Source organism: Lampris incognitus, chromosome 15 (genome assembly GCF_029633865.1).
Source record: "Lampris incognitus isolate fLamInc1 chromosome 15, fLamInc1.hap2, whole genome shotgun sequence".
Lineage (NCBI taxonomy): Eukaryota > Metazoa > Chordata > Actinopteri > Lampriformes > Lampridae > Lampris > Lampris incognitus.
In genome coordinates, this window is record NC_079225.1 from 8,140,715 (window position 1) to 8,162,106 (window position 21,392).

At 48.3% G+C, this 21,392-nt stretch overlaps 1 protein-coding gene across 1 annotated transcript in view; it reads right to left on the minus strand.

The window, feature by feature from the left end:
• The window catches only part of LOC130125486 (DNA (cytosine-5)-methyltransferase 3A-like), a 204,094-nt gene that overhangs the window by 154,396 nt on the left and 28,306 nt on the right, over positions 1-21,392 (minus strand). The window contains exon 3 of the mRNA XM_056295062.1: positions 15,447-15,554. Within this exon, the coding sequence (XP_056151037.1) occupies positions 15,447-15,554 (108 nt within the window). The remainder of the gene's footprint in view (positions 1-15,446; positions 15,555-21,392) is intronic.

The window sequence follows — 21,392 nt, forward strand, 5'->3', positions numbered from 1 at the left end:
CGCTCTGCAGTTGGCAGCCCAGTAGTAGGATGGGGAATTAGGCAGACTGAGGCCCCCCGCACTTCTGGGTTTGAGTATGTGCTTTTTGGCTATACGATGTGCCTTGTATCCCCAGACAAAGGCAAGGACAATAGAGTCTAGTAGCCTAAAGAAAGACTTGGGCAAAAATATTGGTAGATTCTGGAAGAGGTATAGAAACCTGGGGAGAGCCACCATTTTAACTGCGGTGACTCGTCCTATCGTGGATAAAGGTAAGAACCTCCAGGTTTCAATATTGGATTTCAATTTGTCTACCATACTCAAGTAGTTCAGTTTATAAATCAGTTTGGGATCTCTAGGGATGACCACGCCTAAATATTTAATCTTATCTGTAGTAATGCGGAAGGGAACATTTTTTACTAGTGTTGAGTTCAACTTCCCTTTAAGCTGTATGAATTGGCTTTTGTCCCAGTTTATAGTGTACCCAGAAAGCTCACCAAACTCTGTAATTAGTTCTAGTAAGGGCGGTAGAGATTCTTCGGGGCGGGAGAGAAGCAGAGCCACATCATCTGCGTAGAGCGAGATGCGGTGCTCCACCTTGCCTAGCATCAATGGGGCTATAGAGGGATGATTTCTTATACTAATAGCAAGGGGCTCCATGGCGAGTGCGAATAGTAATGGGCTTAAAGGGCAGCCTTGACGGCAGGAGCGGTGCAATGTAAAGGCGGGTGATTTATCACTGTTGGTGATAACTGAGGCTGTTGGGCTGGCGTATAGCATTTTGACCCATGAGGTGAAATTGTCACCTAGGCCAAACTCTCTCAACACTGTCAAAATACACTCACCGGCCACTTTATTAGGCACACCTGTCCAACTGCTCGTTAACGCAAATTTCTAATCAGCCAATCACATGGCAGCAACTCAATGCATTTAGGCATGTAGACATGGTCAAGACGATCTGCTGCAGTTCAAACCGAGCATCAGAATGGGGAAGAAAGGTGATTTAAGTGACTTTGAACGTGGCATGGTTGTTGGTGCCAGACGGGCTGGTCTGAGTATTTCAGAAACTGCTGATCTACTGGGATTTTCACGCACAACCATCTCTAGGGTTTACAGAGACTGGTCCGAAAAAGAGAAAATATCCAGTGAGCGGCAGTTCTGTGGGCGAAAATGCCTTGTTGATGCCAGAGGTCAGAGGAGAATGGCCAGACTGGTTCGAGCTGATAGAAAGGCAACAGTAACTCAAATAACCACTCATTACAACCGAGGTATGCAGAAGAGCATACCGCTTTCTTTCATTCTGTCCTTTTCCAGCTTGGCCTCCTACGCGATAATATGGCCATGCATGACAGCCTTAAGGGCTTCCCACAAAGTGGAGTCGCTTACATCACGAGTGTCATCTCAGCCAAGTAGCCAGTAGGCTGTGGTGAGTTCACCATGTGTAGTGGGGATTGTTCATCATTAAGTAGGAGCCAAGTAGCAAGTAGCCAGTAGGCTGTGGTGAGTTCACCATGTGTAGTGGGGATTGTTCATCCTTAAGTAGGAGCCAAGTAGCCAATAGGCTGTGGTGAGTTCACCATGTGTAGTGGGGATTGTTCATCCTTAAGTAGGAGCCAAGTAGCCAGTAGGCTGTGGTGAGTTCACCATGTGTAGTGGGGATTGTTCATCCTTAAGTAGGAGCCAAGTAGCCAGTAGGCTGTGGTGAGTTCACCATGTGTAGTGGGGATTGTTCATCCTTAAGTAGGAGCCAAGTAGCAAGTAGGCTGTGGTGAGTTCACCATGTGTAGTGGGGATTGTTCATCCTTAAGTAAGAGAGGGTTGAATCGCCAGTGGTATGCGGGCCTCGCCATTTTCATATCAAGTTTAAATTCTACGGGGCTATGGTCTGATATCAAAATGTTGTGATACTTGGTGGAAATGATGCCCGAGGACAGCTTGGCATCTATTAGAAAGTAGTCGATTCTTGTATAAGATTTATGCAGCTGTGAAAAAAAAGAATAATCTCTACCAGGTGGGTGCTGCTGCCTCCAAATATCAACCAGGTTCAACGACTCCATCAGGTGATTAAGGGCTATGGTGGAATTAGACGGGGAAATGGGGCGCGTAGAACTTCTGTCGGTGCAACAGTCTAATATAGCATTAAAATCTCCACCGGTGATTAGGTGGGTGGTCGATAGATCAGGGATAAGATTAAAAACTTTTCTAAAAAATCCAGGGTCGTCAGAGCTGGGTGCATATATATTCAGGAGGGTGACATGCCGGCCGTGATAAAACACTGCCTGTTACTGTAAGATAACGACCATTCGGCTCAGAGATGATCGAGACGTGAACAAACGGGACACTCCTGCGAGTTAATATGGCGACTCCTCTGGCTTTGGACGGAAAGGTGGACTGAAATACCTGAGATACCCAGCTCCATTTTAACATCCGCTGTTCTGTGTGCTTATTATGCGTTTCTTGTAAAAGCATTATATCCCCAGATAAGGATTTCAAGTGCGAGAAACCCTTTCCTCTTTTCAGATTGGACCCTAAGCCTTTCACATTCCAGCTGAGTAGGGTTAGGCTGCCGCCTAGTGGCGAGCCTGTGTAACCTGTTGCAGCCATACAGAAACATTATGGGACGCATCCTCATCAATAATAATGCTGTCGCAGACAGTACTGAGCAGAGAGAGCAGAAACTCGAACAGAGAAAAACGCATAACAAACCTTCCCCCGCCCACTTCCCCGAACCAAGTAAAGCGCAAGTTCCCTCATGAACACGGAGAAACCGCTAAACACAGCAATGAAATAACCCCAACGGTACTTCTGCAGAGGAGAGCGGCGGGCTACGTAGTATACCTTATCGGTGTAGTGAGGAAGCTCTGTCCACCCTCACGTCCGTAGCACTCACACGGCCAGTTCAAGTTGAGCAAAGCGGGGATCACAACCCCCCCCCCCCCCGGTATGAGGGTGAGTCAACACGGAGACCCACTGGCAGCGGTGCTAGACGCCATGCTGTCTATGAAAGCTTCGGCATCTGCGGGTTTCTGGAATATTTGCTGTTGGTTTCCATGGGTGGTGATCGGTCTCGCAGGGAAAAGGAGGCCGTGTTTTATCCCTGCATCTCTCGGCTTCCTCTTCGCTCCGTCAAAGGCTCGGCGTTGCTCGGCTGCTCCAGGCGGGAAGTCTGGGTACACGTTGGTCCGAGCTCCGTTACAGGACAGAGGAGATGGTCGGCGGGCAGCAAGCTTCAGGATCTTCTCCTTCTCCGGAAAGTGGCGGATTTTGGCGATCACGGTGCGCGGTCTTGCGGGCGATGGTTGCGCGCCTACGCGGCGCGCCCGGTCCACTTTCAGTCCACCGGGGAAGTTCTGCACTCCCAGGAGTTGAGGTAAGAACCCCGCACCGAACTCCGTTGGGTTGCCGCCCTCAGCTTTCTCTGGTGGACCAATGGTTTTGATGTTGGAGCGTCTGGAACGGCCTTCTAGCTCAATCCGCTTCCTCTTCGTGGCTTTGCTGGTCTCAGCCAGCTCATCACACCGCTTCTCCCCCCGGGGCTGCGGTACGGGTCTCGTAGCCGGTAGCGCACTCCTGCAAGTCAGCAATGCGAGCTGAGTGGTCGGTTAGTGAAGTTTGGACTGCATTTAGTTTAGTGTCCAGCGTGTTGAGCCTCGCCCTCATGTCCCCGTCTAGTTTCTGGATAGCGGTTAAGATGCTAGCCAGGGTAGGCTGAGGGCTCGTGGTGTCGCCGGTAGCGCTGCGGTTGCTAGCCATTTCGGTTAAGATGCTAGCCAGGGTAGGCTGAGGGCTCGTGGTGTCGCCAGTAGCGCTGCGGTTGCTAGCCATTTCGGTTAAGATGCTAGCCAGGGTAGGCTGAGGGCTCGTGGTGTCGCGGGTAGTGCTGCGGTTGCTAGCCATAGCGGTTAAGATGCTAGCCAGGGTAGGCTGAGGGCTCGTGGTGTCGCCGGTAGTGCTGGGGTTGCTAGCCATAGCGGTTAAGCTGTTAGCGTCGCCGTCGGCGTCAGAAGTGGCTTTGTCCTCCTCTTCGGGAGACAATTTTTGGTTCGTTGTCTTATTCTTATTGTTATGTCGTCCCTTGGTCATAGTATTTGCGGTGTGAGTGTGTTTTATTCTAAATTTGTAGTGAGGGTTGCGGAGCTTCCCTAAAACGCGGCTACTCCATGCGGTGTTCAGGCCACGCCCCAACCAGGCGGTGGTGTTTGTAGTCAACGAGACGGGTGGTGTGTAGTTAGCTGGGTGGTGGTGTGTAGTTAGCTGGGTGGTGGTGTGTAGTTAGCCAGGCGGTGGTGTGTAGTTAGCTGGGTGGTGGTGTGTAGTTAGCCAGGCGGTGGTGTGTAGTTAGCTGGGTGGTGGTGTGTATGTAGTCTGTCATGTAAGTGCACCGTCCGGGTGGACTATTTTCTCAGTAGGTGTGCATGCGCGCGGGCGCGCAGTGTTAGGTAGGTGGGGCAGTTGGTTGTATGCTGTCGAGATGTTAAGCTGACAAATAGCCGAATAAAGCGTCTCGAGTTGGCCTCGAACACGCCGTCGTTCTTTTCAGCAAGTCTAATAACCAGCACATGGTGTCAGAAGTAAGGCGACTTGGAGGCTGATCATGCCGAGGTTTAACCTCCCCGAAAATGTGGATTTCACTCGACCGGAGCCGTGGCCTTGAGTGGCGGCAACAGGTCCGCACACCGCTGTATGCGCCAGGCAAGGAGGCGGGACACGTTCTCAACACTTTTGTGTTGGAGGAAGATGAAGATGCAGACGAGTATGAGACTGTTGGAAAAGCTAAAGAACGACTTCATACCGGAAGAGACCGTTATCCACGAAAGGGCGGGTTTTCACCCCAGAGCGCACACAGAAGCAAGGCGCATCCGCCGAGGAACACGTTCGCACGCTCCACGAGCTAGCCGACGTTCGAGAACATTGGGGATAAACTAGTCAGAGGGATTCTAGACCCAGTCAAGTACCGTGACAGTTTACTCACTACAAAACTTAGATGGGGTCTCGTACGTGTAGTCAGATAGATTAGGCTACCTACTATCTCGCTGTATTTTCTGGCATCACTCAACATTTCTGCATCATTAGTGTAGTTCAATTTTTGTTCACAGGGTGTTGCTCTTGGTTTACAATCTTGCATGTCAAACCTTTCTAGCATGTTCTCCACATACCTCTTCTGTGACACGTTCACACATTTATCACACTGGTCAAAAGCCATACCAAGAAAAGGTTTCAGTTTACCCAAGTCGTTCATCTTGACTTTTGCTGTGAGCGTCTCCTTTACAACCAGCAATAATCAAGCCATCAGCCCATATTATAATGATCACTTCCTCATGTTCTGTTTCCCTTGGGTAAACACAATGATCAGAGCTGGAGTTTGCTAAAACTCATTTTCGTTCAGATACTCATGCAACATTTTGTTCCAGTTCCTGCCTGACTGTTTTAACCCATATAATGACGTTTCTAGCTTATACACCAACTTTTCATTTGTACTGGATTTCACCTCGTAACCCTCTGGTTGTTCCATGAAAATCTCGCAATCTACTGGTGCATGTACAGGGTAGGCAGTTTTGACATCCATCTGATGTAAAATCCGGTTTTCCTGCGCTGCTTTTTGCATCAACACTCTGATACTGGTCAAGTTAGCAGTAGGAGAAAATGTCTCCTCATAGTCTACACCCATCTTTTGACTGTATCCCTTAGCTACATACCGTGCCTTGTATTTGTCAGATCCGTCAACATCGTTCTTAATCGCATATACCCATCTACCCCCCACTGCATTCTTACCCTCAGGCAAGCTGGTCAAGGTAAATGTGTCATTTTAATCCATTCCTTTGAGTTAGGTGAGGTTACCACTTCCCTGAATGTTAGGGGTACATTACACATCAGTCTGTAACAGTAATCTATGTTCGTCAGTACCTGATCATCACTCTCCTCACCAGATACATATTCACGTAAATACCCTGGTTTCTTCCTCACTCTAGAAGGGTATCGTGTAGGCTCGTGGCTGGGCTCGCCCGTCTGTGTTTGGCCGCTCACCCCAGGCCCAGTCACTGGGACCTGGCTCTGAGTACATCCTGGACTCACATCAGTACCCGGCCTGCCCGGTCTCGCTAGCCCCACTCTGCACCTCGAAGCCACCGTCATCAGGTGTCATGTCAGTCTGTGTCTACTGCTCTGCAATCGGTTTTTTTTCCACATTTATTTTTGATTTTTCCCTTTTTCTCCCAATTTAGTGGCCAATCGATCCCCCTATTATAATTCAAACACCCACCCTCGTACTGCATGCGTTCGCCAACTGCATCTCTCCGGCCGGCAGTCTCGAAGGAGACACCTCGCCACTTCCGTGACAAGGCGACTCCAGGAGGCCGAACCACTGCTTTATCCGACACACACAGAGACGCATTCATGTGACGAACACAAGCCGACTCCGCACCCCTCCCGAAGACAGCGTTGCCAATTATTGCTGCTTCATCGAGTCCGGCCATAGTCGGATCTGACGAGACCGGGGCGCGAACCCCCGGTCCCCAGTGGGCAACTGCATCGACACAAAGCCGATACTTAGACCGCTACACCACCGCGGACACCTGCAATTGTTTTTGTGACAAACTTAACCAGTCTGTGCTTCTGCACTTTCCCATTGTCGGGATAATAGACCATGCAGGCTGGGCTATTCTTGTCATACCTGACAAAGAGTCCTTTCTCACACCTCGAGTCTAGTTTTCTCTTGTCATGCTTATAGGCTTAACACACTGACCCAAACCTTTGCATCCTAGAAATGTTAGGCCGTTTTCCTGTCAACATTAAGTAAGGCGTCTGTTTTGTGCGATTGCAAAAGCATCTGTTCCTCACTACAGCTGTTGTCTGCGCTGCATAGGTCCATAACACTTTTGGCAACTCGCTCTCTATTAGCATACACCTCGCCATGTCAAACAGGGTTCGCCAGTTTCGCTCAGCTGTACCATTCTGGTGTGGTGAGTGTGGTGCTGAGGTCTCATGCCTAATTGCATTTCTGCTGAGCAGTGCCTGGTAATTCTTTCCCATGGATTCTGCACCATTATCAGATCTGATCCATTTAATTTCCCCGTATGGGGCTGTGTCACCAAGAAACTTCTCTGTTGCTTGCACTGTGTCACTCTTATTTTTTAGAAAGTACACGAACACTGCACTGGAATACTCATCAGTGAATGATAACGCAAACCTATACCCGTCTCTGGACTCTGGGTCTATTGGTCCCGCTAGATCTGTGAGTACCAACTCTAGAGCTGCTTTGGCTCTCACATCAGGCTCCCTATTCCTAGTTTGGATATATTTTCCCTGAGTGCACACTTCGCAATGTAGAGTAGGTTTGTCTACATTGCCCTTGATTGTCATACCATCAACAACATCTTGTAATTTCTGAATACCATCGTAATGACGGTGCCCTAGAATCTCATGCCATGTCTGCATATCAAAACCCGCTTTACATTGGTCATCACATTCATCATTTACTGTAGTATCGTCTGTTACGCTCGTGAATGTGGAATTGTGTACCGTCTCTGTCTCGTAGAACGTCCTTTCCTCCCCTGAAGAGTACGGTCGCTCCGCTGGCAGTAGCAGCTTTCACAGAAAAGATGTCCTGCGGGTATGAGGGGATGTACAACGCCCGTCTCAGCGTCGTGTTGTGACGTCGCCCTCTGCTGTCGCCCAAGCACACCTCCGCGTCTCCTCTGCGCTCTGCGATTCCGTGGCTCCTTGTGCCATCAGCCAACTCCACGCAGTGTCTCTCGGCCTGGAACTTGTCGTCGAATTTCTTGAGCTTTGCTATATCCGTGATGATATGTGATGTTGCTCCCGTGTCCACCATCAGACCTCTCATCTTGACACCGCGCCCTGGCTGGATCTCCGCGTCCCCGTCGCTCGTCAGAAATGCATCCGCCTTCTTGCTCGCCTCCTCGGACACTTGTCGCGCGTCGTCCCGCCGCTGTCTCCGTCTGCAGGTTGCGTCCCGATGTGTGGTTCTTTTGCACCGACTACACACCACTGCTTGCGTTGGCATGCTATGGCATTGTGTCCTTTCAGGCCACATCTGAAGCACACTACGTCCGCACTCGTGGCTCCCCGATCACCAGCACTCGCCCGAGCGGGTCTCGCACTCGGCTGCACCCGCGCCTTCATGACGTTTTGGCCGGATGCTGTTGCGCGCATTTCCTCAGTGTCCTCGTAGCTCCGTAGTTTGGTTTTGAATTGGGCAAAAGGCCTCGTCACGTCACTTTGCGTGACATGAATAGCGAACGGTTTGAATGATTCTGGTAGTCCCTTCAAGATCATTGCTACTAGCAGCCCATCACTCAGCGTCTCACCAGCGTTTCTCCACGCGGTGCGGGCTGTCTCTGCGCGGGGAACGTATTCAGCCACACGCTCACTGCTCCACTGCTGAAGTGACGTCACTTCCGTATACAGGCTGAAGTGACGTCAGTTCCGTATACAGGCTAGTGATCCGCGGCTTCCCTTTCCCCGCGTAAGAGTCTCTCAGCATTTTCAGCGCTTCCCGCCCATCGTCCGCTGCTTCCCGCATCACCAGCGGCACACTTGTATCACCCAGAAACCGGATTAGCTCCGCATAGACCTCGGCATTTTCCGCTCCATCTGCTGCCCGTCCATCATCGTCGGTAGGTTCGTTTAAAATAGTGTCCTTTAGCCCTTGTAACCCAAGATGGCCCAAAAACTTCGTCTCCCACAGTTCGTAGTTCTTTTCATCTCCGTCAAACACGAGTCGAGACCAACGGCTGCTCGACCTTCCCATCCCGGGTCTCCCGCCCTGCTGTTTGACCCGGCGACCCTCCTGCTCATGGTGCTAGCACGCTAGCCCACACACGCGGTGCGTTGCGGTATGTCTCTCGGGGGCAAATGGCTTGAGAACGACCTCTGGGTAACTCGGGGCCCAGAACCTGCTGTCGGAGTTGAACTGTTCAGCGGTCCTGGCGTGTAGACCCAGTGCTAGACCCACATAAATGCTAACGTTACAGAGGAATAAATACACGGTGGGCCTCGGCTCTGCTACTACCGGAATGAACGTAGAAAACAGAAACTTTATTGACAGATGCACTGTTATATCCGCACAGACCACATGTCAGTCTCGGGGCATTTCATTGACTGTTATCATTGTCCATCACACAGTACCCGTATGTACTCATGAAGTTTGCCTGTGTTAATATAAAAATAAAGATTTACTTCTACAATCGAGACGGTGATGTGTGGTTAACTGGGCGGTGGTATGTATTTAACCAGGCGGTGGTGTGTGTAGTTAGCCAGGCGGTGGTGTGTAGTTAACCGGGCGGTGGTGTGTAGTTAACCGGGCAGTGGTGTGTAGTTAACCGGGCAGTGGTGTGTATAGTTCAGCTGCAGCCCAGAAGATGAATGGGTCAGGTGGTGGTGTAGTTACCCGGGTGGTGGTGTGTAGTTAACTGGGTGGTGTTGTGTGGTTAACTGGGCGGTGGTGTGTAGTTAACCAGGTGGTAGTCTGTAGTTAACCGGGTGGCGGTGTGTAGTTATCCAGCCCGTGGTGTGTACTTAACCAGGCTTTGGTGTGTGTCATTCAGTTGCAGCCCAGAGGAGGGTGGTGTGTAGTTAAGCAGACAGTGGTGTGTGTAGTTCAGCTGCAGCCCAGAGGAGGGTGGTGTGTAGTTAAGCAGACAGTGGTGTGTGTCATTCAGTTGCAGCCCAGAGGAGGGTGGTGTGTAGTTAAGCAGACAGTGGTGTGTGTAGTTCAGCTGCAGCCCAGAGGAGGGCCGGGTCAGGCGGTGGTGTGTAGTTAACCGGGCGGTGGTGTGTCGTTAACTGGGTGGTAGTGTGTAGTTAACCAGGCCATGGTATGTGGTTCACTGGGCGGTGCTGTGTAGATAAGCAGGCGGTGGTGTGTGGTTAACCGGGTGGCAGTGTGCAGTTAACCAGGCCGTTGTATGTGGTTAACTGGGCGGTGGTGTGTAGTTAACCGGGTGGTGGTGTGTAGTTAACTGGGTGGTGGTGTGAGGTTAACCGGGTGATGGTGTGTGGCTAATCAGGCCGTGGTGTGTGGTTAACCGGGTGGTGGTGTGTAGTTAACCGGGCGATGGTGTGTAGTTAACCAGGCAATGGTGTGCAGTTAACTGGGTGGTGGTGTGTAATTAACCGGAGGGTGGTGTGCAGTTAACCGGGCCGTGGTGTGTAGTTAACCGGGCGGTGGTGTGTAGTTACCCGGGTGGTGGTGTATAGTTAACCAGGCTATGGTGTGTAGTTAACCGGGTGGTGGTGTGTAGTTAACCGGGCGGTGGGTTGTAGTTACCCATGTGGTGGTGTGTAGTTACCCGGGTGGTGGTGTGCAGTTAACTGGGCGGAGGGTTGTAGTTACCCGTGTTGGTGGTGTGTAGGTACCCGGGTGGTGGGTTGTAGTTACCCGGGTGGTGGTGGTGTGTAGTTAGCCGGGTGGCAGTGGTGTGTAGTTACCCCGGTGGCGGTGGTGTGTAGTTAGCTGGGTGGTGGTGTGTAGTTAGCTGGGTGGTGGTGGTGTGTAGTTATCCGGGTGGTGGTGGTGGTGGTGTGTAGTTACCCGGGTGGTGGTGGTGGTGTGTAGTTCAGCTGCAGCCCAGAGGAGGGCGGGCCGGTCAGCTGTGTGGAAACAGTGTGGTTCCCAGCAGGCCGGTGAGGAACAACAACACATAGTGTGCAGGATGTGTCACACGCTGGTGGTGTGTAGTTAACCGGGTGGTGGTGTGTAGTTACCCGGGTGGTGGTGTGTAGTTAGCCGGATGGCGGTGGTGTGTAGTTAGCCGGGTGGCGGTGGTGTGTAGTTACCCCGGTGGCGGTGCTGTGTAGTTAGCCGGGTGGCGGTGGTGTGTAGTTAGCCGGGTGGCGGTGGTGTGTAGTTAGCTGGGTGGTGGTGTGTAGTTACCCGGGTGGTGGTGGTGTGTAGTTATCCGGGTGGTGGTGGTGGTGGTGTGTAGTTACCCGGGTGGTGGTGGTGGTGTGTAGTTCAGCTGCAGCCCAGAGGAGGGCGGGCCGGTCAGCTGTGTGGAAACAGTGTGGTTCCCAGCAGGCCGGTGAGGAACAACAACACATAGTGTGCAGGATGTGTCACACGCTGGTGGTGTGTAGTTACCCGTGTGGTGGTGTGGTGTGTAGTTAACTGGGTGGTGGTGTGTAGTTACCCGGGTGGCGGTGGTGTGTAGTTAGCCGGGTGGCGGTGGTGTGTAGTTACCCCGGTGGCGGTGGTGTGTAGTTAGCTGGGTGGTGGTGTGTAGTTAGCTGGGTGGTGGTGGTGTGTAGTTAACCGGGTGGTGGTGTGTAGTTAACTGGGCGGTGGTGTGTAGTTACCCGGGCGGTGGTGTGTAGTTACCCGGGTGGTGGTGTGTAGTTAGCCGGGTGGCGGTGGTGTGTAGTTACCCGGGTGGTGGTGTGTAGTCTGCACCACAACGCTACACCAGCAGCTTGCTAGTCATGTGAAACTCACTCACAAACTGCTCTGTCAACAAACAATAACGAAACGTAAAGCCCCTCCACCTCCTCCACCCCAACACCGTCATGCATTAAGGAGCGTCTCTATAATGCAGCCGCCCACCCAGCCTGCTCTCTCTCACACACACACACACACACACACACACACACACACACACACACACACACACAGACACACAACATAAGCCATGTTTATACACTACATATCTTATTCATTTATGTCTTTGCTCTTCAGTGTAATTGTGTCACAGTTCAAGAAAACACATCGTTAAACACACAATTGAACACACAAGTTGTTTACAAGCTGAGTAAACGTGTGATGTTTCCAAAGTCAATGAGTAATCATGTGAAATAGTCATGATCTCAACATTGACCTAGTTAATCATGATTTCTGCCATAACCGAGCAGCCCTAACACACACACACACACACACACACACACACACACACACACACACACACACACACACACACACACACACACACACAAAACAGACGCTAGCAGTAATAACTTTTGTGAGAAAGGCAAATGAAGAAAAAAGATGAAGGGACAGAGAGAAGTTGAAGGACAGAAAGAAGATGAAGGGACAGAGAGAAGTTGAAGGACAGAAAGAAGATGAAGGGACAGAGAGAAGTTGAAGGACAGAAAGAAGATGAAGGGACAGAAAGAAGATGAAGGGACAGAAAAAAAGATGAAGGACAGAAAAGAAGACCAAGGACAGAAAGAAGACAAAGGACAGAAAGAAGATGAAGGGACAGCAAGAAGACCAAGGACGGAAAGAAGATGAAGGGACAGAAAGAAGAGAAGGACAGAAAGAAGACCAAGGACAGAAAGATGACCAAGGACAGAAAGAAGATGAAGGGCAGAAAGAAGATGAAGGGACAGAAAGAAGACCAAGGACAGAAACAAGATGAAGGGACAGAAAGAAGAGACGGACAGAAAGAAGATGAAGGGACAGAAAGAAGATTAAGGGACAGAAAGAAGAGAAGGGCAGAAAGAAGATGAAGCGACAGAAAAACAGATGGACAGAATAATTACGAAAGACAGAAAGAAGATGAAGGGACAGAAAAAGATGAAGGACAGAAAGAAGATGAAGGGACAGAAAAAAAGATGAAGGGACAGAAAGAAGATGAGGGGACAGAAAGATGACATGCAGAAAGAAGATGAAGGGACAGATAGAAGATAAAGTACAGAAAGAAGATGAAGGGACAAAAAGAAGATGAAGGACAGAAAAAAGATTACGGGACAGAAAGAAGATGAAGGGACAAAAAGAAGATGAAGGACAGAAAAAAGATTACGGGACAGAAAGAAGATGAAGGGACAGAAAGAAGATGAAGTACAGAAAGAAGATGAAGGGACAGGAAGAAGAAAAGGACAGAAAGAAGATGAAGGGACAGCAAGAAGACCAAGGACAGAAAGAAGATGAAGGGACAGAAAGAAGACCAAGGACAGAAAGAAGAGAAGGGACGGATGGAAGATGAAGAGACAGAAAGAAGATGGACAGAAAGAAGATCAAGGGACAGGAAAAAGATGAAGGGACAGAAAGAAGGTGAAGGGACAGATTGAAGACGAAGGACAGAAAGAAGGTGAAGGGACAGAAAGAAGATGAGGGGACAGATAGAAGATGAAGGGACAGAAAGAAAATGAAGGGACAGAAAGAAGACCAAGGACAGAAAGAAGATGAAGGGACAGATAAAGATGAAGAGACAGATTGAAGACGAAGGACAGAAAGAAGACCAAGGAAGGAAAGAAGACCAAGGACAGAAAGAAGACGAAGGACAGAAAGAAGATGAAGGGACAGAAAGAAGACCAAGGACAGAAAGAAGACGAAGGACAGAAAGAAGATGAAGGGACAGAAAGAAGATGAGGGGACAGATAGAAGATGAAGGGACAGAAAGAAGGTGAAGGGACAGAAAGAAGATGAAGGACAGAAAGAAGATGAAGGACAGAAAGAAGATGAGGGACAGAAAGAAGATGAAGGACGGAAAGAAGATGAAGGACAGAAAGAAGACCAAGGACAGAAAGAAGATGAAGGGACAGAAAGAAGATGAAGGGACAGAAAGAAGATGAAGGACAGAAAGAAGATGAAGGGACAGAAAGAATATGAAGAGACAGATAGAAGACGAAGGACAGAAAGAAGATGAAGGGACAGATAGAAGATGAAGGGACAGAAAGAAGATGAAGGGACAGAAAGAAGACCAAGGACAGAAAGAAGATGAAGGGACCGGAAAAAGATGAAGGACAGAAAGAAGGTGAAGGACAGAAAGAAGATGAAGGGACAGAAAAAAGATGAAGGACAGAAAGAAGATGAAGGACAGAAAGAAGACCAAGGAAGGAAAGAAGACCAAGGACAGAAAGAAGACGAAGGACAGAAAGAAGATGAAGGGACAGAAAGAAGACCAAGGACAGAAAGAAGATGAAGGGACAGAAAGAAGATGAAGGGACAGAAAGAAGACTAAGGACAGAAAGAAGATGAAGGACAGAAAGAAAACGAAGGACAGAAAGAAGATGAAGGGACAGATAGAAGATGAAGGGACGGAAAGAAGGTGAAGGACAGAAAGAAGATGAAGGGACAGAAAAAAGATGAAGGACAGAAAGAAGATGAAGGGACAGAAAAAAGATGAAGGGACAGAAAGAAGATGAAGGACGGAAAGAAGACCAAGGAAGGAAAGAAGACCAAGGACAGAAAGAAGACGAAGGACAGAAAGAAGATGAAGGGACAGAAAGAAGACCAAGGACAGAAAGAAGATGAAGGGACAGAAAGAAGACTAAGGACAGAAAGAAGATGAAGGACAGAAAGAAAACGAAGGACAGAAAGAAGATGAAGGGACAGATAGAAGATGAAGGGACGGAAAGAAGGTGAAGGGACAGAAAGAAGATGAAGAGACAGAAAGAAGATGAAGGGACAGAAAGAATATGAAGAGACAGATAGAAGACGAAGGACAGAAAGAAGATGAAGGGACAGATAGAAGATGAAGGGACAGAAAGAAGATGAAGGACAGAAAGAAGGTGAAGGACAGAAAGAAGATGAAGGGCCAGATAGAAGATGAAGGGACAGAAAGAAGATGAAGAGACAGATAGAAGACGAAGGACAGAAAGAAGATGAAGGGACAGAAAGAAGATGAAGAGACAAATAGAAGACAAAGGATAGAAAGAAAACGAAGGACAGAAAGAAGATGAAGGGACAGATAGAAGATGAAGGGACAGAAAGCAGATGAAGGGACAGAAAGAAGATGAAGGACAGAAAGAAGATGAAGGGACAGAAAAAAGATGAAGGACAGAAAGAAGATGAAGGACGGAAAGAAGACCAAGGAAGGAAAGAAGACCAAGGACAGAAAGAAGACGAAGGACAGAAAGAAGATGAAGGGACAGAAAGAAGACCAAGGACAGAAAGAAGATGAAGGGACAGAAAGAAGACTAAGGACAGAAAGAAGATGAAGGACAGAAAGAAAACGAAGGACAGAAAGAAGATGAAGGGACAGATAGAAGATGAAGGGACGGAAAGAAGGTGAAGGGACAGAAAGAAGATGAAGAGACAGAAAGAAGATGAAGGGACAGAAAGAATATGAAGAGACAGATAGAAGACGAAGGACAGAAAGAAGATGAAGGGACAGATAGAAGATGAAGGGACAGAAAGAAGATGAAGGGCCAGATAGAAGATGAAGGGACAGAAAGAAGATGAAGAGACAGATAGAAGACGAAGGACAGAAAGAAGATGAAGGGACAGAAAGAAGATGAAGAGACAAATAGAAGACGAAGGATAGAAAGAAAACGAAGGACAGAAAGAAGATGAAGGGACAGATAGAAGATGAAGGGACAGAAAGCAGATGAAGGGACAGAAAGAAGATGAAGGACAGAAAGAAGATGAAGGGACAGAAAGACCAGCGGTGCTGGAAACTTGGCTGGGTCTTATCACAAGAATGGATGAATGAATGAAGCAGATAAAGAATTATTACTGCTTGAGTTGCCAGGCAAGTAACTAGACAGAAGCCTGTAATGAAATTACTCACAGGAAGCAGCTGCTTGCGTTTCCTGCCGGGCCTGCCCACTCTGCGGGGAGTGGGGGGGCTAGCTGGCGTCCCCTCCTCTGGACTGTCTTGGCCCACCCCGTCTTCACTCTGAACAATTGTATATGTAAAAATAAAAAAATTTAAAAAATCAGGTAATGCTGCAGCAGAAGTAGCTTCATTAAATGACCACATGACAGAATGTAGGTTATTATTCATGTCTTCATAAAAGCAACACTACATCTGATGTAGACAGACAAATGGTGTTGTGCTGGTGATGGGCTATAGTCCAACAGCTGTCCTTCAAAAGCAACAAAAGTAGGCGATGTATTCGGGTGATTTTACCCAACTATGATCGGGAGTATATCTGCTCATGTTTGTGTACTTGATCAGCAGCATATTCATAATCTCTTATTTGGTGTGTCCCGTATCTGCTGAGGATCATTTCACCCATCCCAAGTCAACTGAAGTATCTGCTTCCTGTTCCTTGATCCACATCGCTTATGATTACGATGTTTCCGTCCATAACGCCATCACCCCCCCCCCTTCTTGTGGCCTCTCTGTTGCGCTGACAATGAAGTGGTTGCTAAGGTGCAGAAACTGCTTAGCAACTGTCTCTGATGGAGCCTCTGTGCTGACTAAACATTCTGATGTTACTTCACTGATGAGCAGCAAACCAATCAGCTACATCAGGTAAGAGCTCTGTGCCTGTCTGCCCGTTGTGCTGCCCATATGCTCATGACCCACACACACACACACACACACACACACACACACACACTTGTTCTAGTACGCTTGCTCTCATAATCGAGTCAGTAAGAGTAAGAAAGGCACTCAGCAGTATCCTCTGTTATGTACACAAACACACACACACACACACACACACACACACACACACACACACCAATCTGTCCTTATATCTTTGGTCTATTTCTGAATCTTGGCAAGTTATTTTGGGCTCCTGCAGTTGCTACGCAACCAGACTGTAACCAGGCGGGAAGAAGAAGATCCCAACAGCAGCAGACAGCTTGTCCTCATTCTCTCCTTCACATCGCTACTTCTTCCTCTCCTCACCTGCCCCGCAGCTTTCCATCTACACGTAGCTGCTTCATCCCTTCTCTGCTAACCCGTACCATGACGGTACCAAAACTGTACCAAGACTGTACCATGACGGTACCAAAACTGTACCAAGACTGTACCATGACGGTACCAAAACTGTACCATGACTATACCAAGACTTTTCCAAGGCTGTACCACGACTGTACCATGACTGTACCACGACTGTATCATGACTGTACCAAGACGGCACCGTGACTGTACCAAGACTGTACCAAGACTGTATCATGACTGTACCAAGACTGTACCAAGACTGCACCATGACCGTACCATGACTGTACCAAGACTGCACCATGACCGTACCATGACTGTACCAAGACTGCACCATGACTGTACCATGACCGTACCATGACGGTACCAAAACTGTACCATGACTATACCAAGACTTTTCCAAGGCTGTACCACGACTGTACCATGACTGTACCACGACTGTATCATGACTGTACCAAGACGGCACCGTGACTGTACCAAGACTGTACCATGACCGTACCATGACTGAATCATGACTGTACCATGACCGTACCATGACTGTACCATGACCGTACCATGACTATACCAAGACTGCACCATGACTGTATCATGACTGTACCATGACTGTACCATGACCGTACCATGACTGTACCATGACTGTATCATGACTGTACCATGACTGTACCATGACTGTACCATGACCGTACCATGACTGTATCATGACTGTACCATGACTGTACCATGACTGTACCATGACCGTACCATGACTGAATCATGACTGTATCATGACCGTACCATGACTGTACCATGACTGTACCAAGACTGAATCATGACTGTACCATGACCGTACCATGACTGTACCATGACCGTACCATGACTATACCAAGACTGCACCATGACTGTATCATGACTGTACCATGACCGTACCATGACTGAATCATGACTGTACCATGACCGTACCATGACTGTACCATGACCGTACCATGACTATACCAAGACTGCACCATGACTGTATCATGACTGTACCATGACTGTACCATGACTGTACCAAGACTGAATCATGACTGTATCATGACCGTACCATGACTGTACCATGACTGTACCAAGACTGAATCATGACTGTACCATGACCGTACCAAGACTGTACCATGACCGTACCATGACTGAATCATGACTGTACCATGACCGTACCATGACTGTACCGTGACCGTACCATGACTGTACCAAGACTGCACCATGACTGTATCATGACTGTACCATGACTGTACCATGACTGTACCATGACCGTACCATGACTGAATCATGACTGTACCATGACCGTACCATGACTGTACCATGACTGTATCATGACTGTACCATGACTGTACCATGACCGTACCATGACTGAATCATGACTGTACCATGACCGTACCATGACTGTACCATGACTGTACCAAGACTGTATCATGACTGTATCATGACCGTACCATGACTGTACCAAGACTGCACCATGACCGTACCATGACGGTACCAAAACTGTACCATGACTATACCAAGACTTTTCCAAGGCTGTACCACGACTGTACCATGACTGTATCATGACTGTACCAAGACGGCACCATGACTGTACCAAGACTGCACCATGACTGTACCAAGACTGTATCATGACTGTATCATGACTGTACCATGACTGTACCAAGACTGCACCATGACTGAATCATGACTGTACCAAGACTGCACCATGACTGTACCATGACCGTACCATGACTGTACCAAGACTGCACCATGACTGTACCATGACTGTATCATGACTGTACCAAGACTGCACCATGACTGTACCAAGACTGCACCATGACTGTACCATGACCGTACCATGACTGTACCAAGACTGCACCATGACTGTATCATGACTGTATCATGACTGTACCAAGACTGCACCATGACTGAATCATGACTGTACCAAGACTGCACCATGACTGTACCATGACCGTACCATGACTGTACCAAGACTGCACCATGACTGTACCATGACTGTATCATGACTGTATCATGACTGTACCAAGACTGCACCATGACTGTATCATGACCGTACCAAGACTGCACCATGACTGAATCATGACTGTACCAAGACTGCACCATGACTGTACCAAGACTGCACCATGACCGTACCAAGACTGCACCATGACTGTACCAAGACTGCACCATGACTGTACCAAGACTGCACCATGACTGTACCAAGACTGCACCATGACTGAATCATGACTGTATCATGACTGTACCAATACTGCACCATGACTGTATCATGACCATACCAAGACTGCACCATGACTGAATCATGACTGTACCAAGACTGCACCATGACTGTACCAAGACTGCACCATGACCGTACCAAGACTGCACCATGACTGTACCAAGACTGCACCATGACTGTACCATGACTGTATCATGACTGTACCAAGACTGCACCATGACTGTACCATGAATGTATCATGACTGTATCATGACTGTACCAAGACTGCACCATGACCGTACTATGACTGTACCAAGACTCCACCATGACTGTATCATGACTGTACCAAGACTCCACCATGACTGTATCATGACTGTACCAAGACTGCACCATGACTGTACCATGACTGTATCATGACTGTACCAAGACTGCACCATGACTGTACCAAGACTGCACCATGACTGTACCATGACCGTACCATGACTGTACCAAGACTGCACCATGACTGTACCAAGACTGTATCATGACTGTATCATGACTGTACCAAGACTGTATCATGACTGTATCATGACCGTACCATGACTGTACCAAGACTGCACCATGACTGAATCATGACTGTACCAAGACTGCACCATGGCTGTACCATGACCGTATCATGACTGTACCAAGACTGCACCATGACTGTACCATGACTGTATCATGACTGTACCAAGACTGCACCATGACTGTATCATGACTGTACCAAGGCTGCACCATGACTGTACCATGACTGTACCATGACCGTACCATGACTGAATCATGACTGTATCATGACCGTACCATGATTGTACCATGACTGTACCAAGACTGAATCATGACTGTACCATGACCGTACCATGACTGTACCATGACCGTACCATGACTATACCAAGACTGCACCATGACTGTATCATGACTGTACCATGACCGTACCATGACTGAATCATGACTGTACCATGACCGTACCATGACTGTACCATGACCGTACCATGACTATACCAAGACTGCACCATGACTGTATCATGACTGTACCATGACTGTACCAAGACTGAATCATGACTGTATCATGACCGTACCAAGACTGTACCAAGACTGTACCATGACGGTACCATGACTGTATCAAGACTGTACCATGACTGTATCAAGACTGTACCATGACCGTACCATGACTGTATCATGACTGCACCATGACTGTACCATGACTGTATCAAGACTGTACCATGACTGTACCAAGACTGCACCATGACTGTACCATGACTGCACCATGACTGTACCATGACTGTATCAAGACTGTACCATGACGGTACCATGACTGTACCATGACTGTATCAAGACTGTACCATGACCGTACCATGACTGTATCATGACTGCACCATGACTGTACCATGACTGTATCAAGACTGTACCATGACTGTACCAAGACTGCACCATGACTGTACCATGACTGCACCATGACGGTACCATGACTGTATCAAGACTGTACCATGACGGTACCATGACTGTACCATGACTGTATCAAGACTGTATCAAGACTGCACCATGACCGTACCATGACTGTATCATGACTGCACCATGACTGTACCATGACTGTATCAAGACTGTACCATGACTTCACCATGACTGCACCATGACTGTACCATGACTGTACCATGACTGCACCATGACTGTACCATGACTGTACCATGACTGTATCATGACTGCACCATGACTGTACCATGACTGTATCAAGACTGTACTATGACTTCACCATGACTGCACCATGACTGTACCATGACTGTATCAAGACTGTACCATGACTGCACCATGACTGTACCATGACTGTACCATGACTGTACCAAGACTGAATCATGACTGTATCATGACCGTACCATGACTGTACCATGACTGTACCAAGACTGAATCATGACTGTACCATGACCGTACCAAGACTGTACCATGACCGTACCATGACTGAATCATGACTGTACCATGACCGTACCATGACTGTACCATGACCGTACCATGACCGTACCATGACTGTACCAAGACTGCACCATGACTGTATCATGACTGTACCATGACTGTACCATGACTGTACCATGACCGTACCATGACTGAATCATGACTGTACCATGACTGTACCATGACTGTATCATGACTGTACCATGACTGTACCATGACTGTACCATGACCGTACCATGACTGAATCATGACTGTACCATGACCGTACCATGACTGTACCATGACTGTACCAAGACTGTATCATGACTGTATCATGACCGTACCATGACTGTACCAAGACTGCACCATGACCGTACCATGACGGTACCAAAACTGTACCATGACTATACCAAGACTTTTCCAAGGCTGTACCACGACTGTACCATGACTGTATCATGACTGTACCAAGACGGCACCATGACTGTACCAAGACTGCACCATGACTGTACCAAGACTGTATCATGACTGTATCATGACTGTACCATGACTGTACCAAGACTGCACCATGACTGAATCATGATTGTACCAAGACTGCACCATGACTGTACCATGACCGTACCATGACTGTACCAAGACTGCACCATGACTGTACCATGACTGTATCATGACTGTACCAAGACTGCACCATGACTGTACCAAGACTGCACCATGACTGT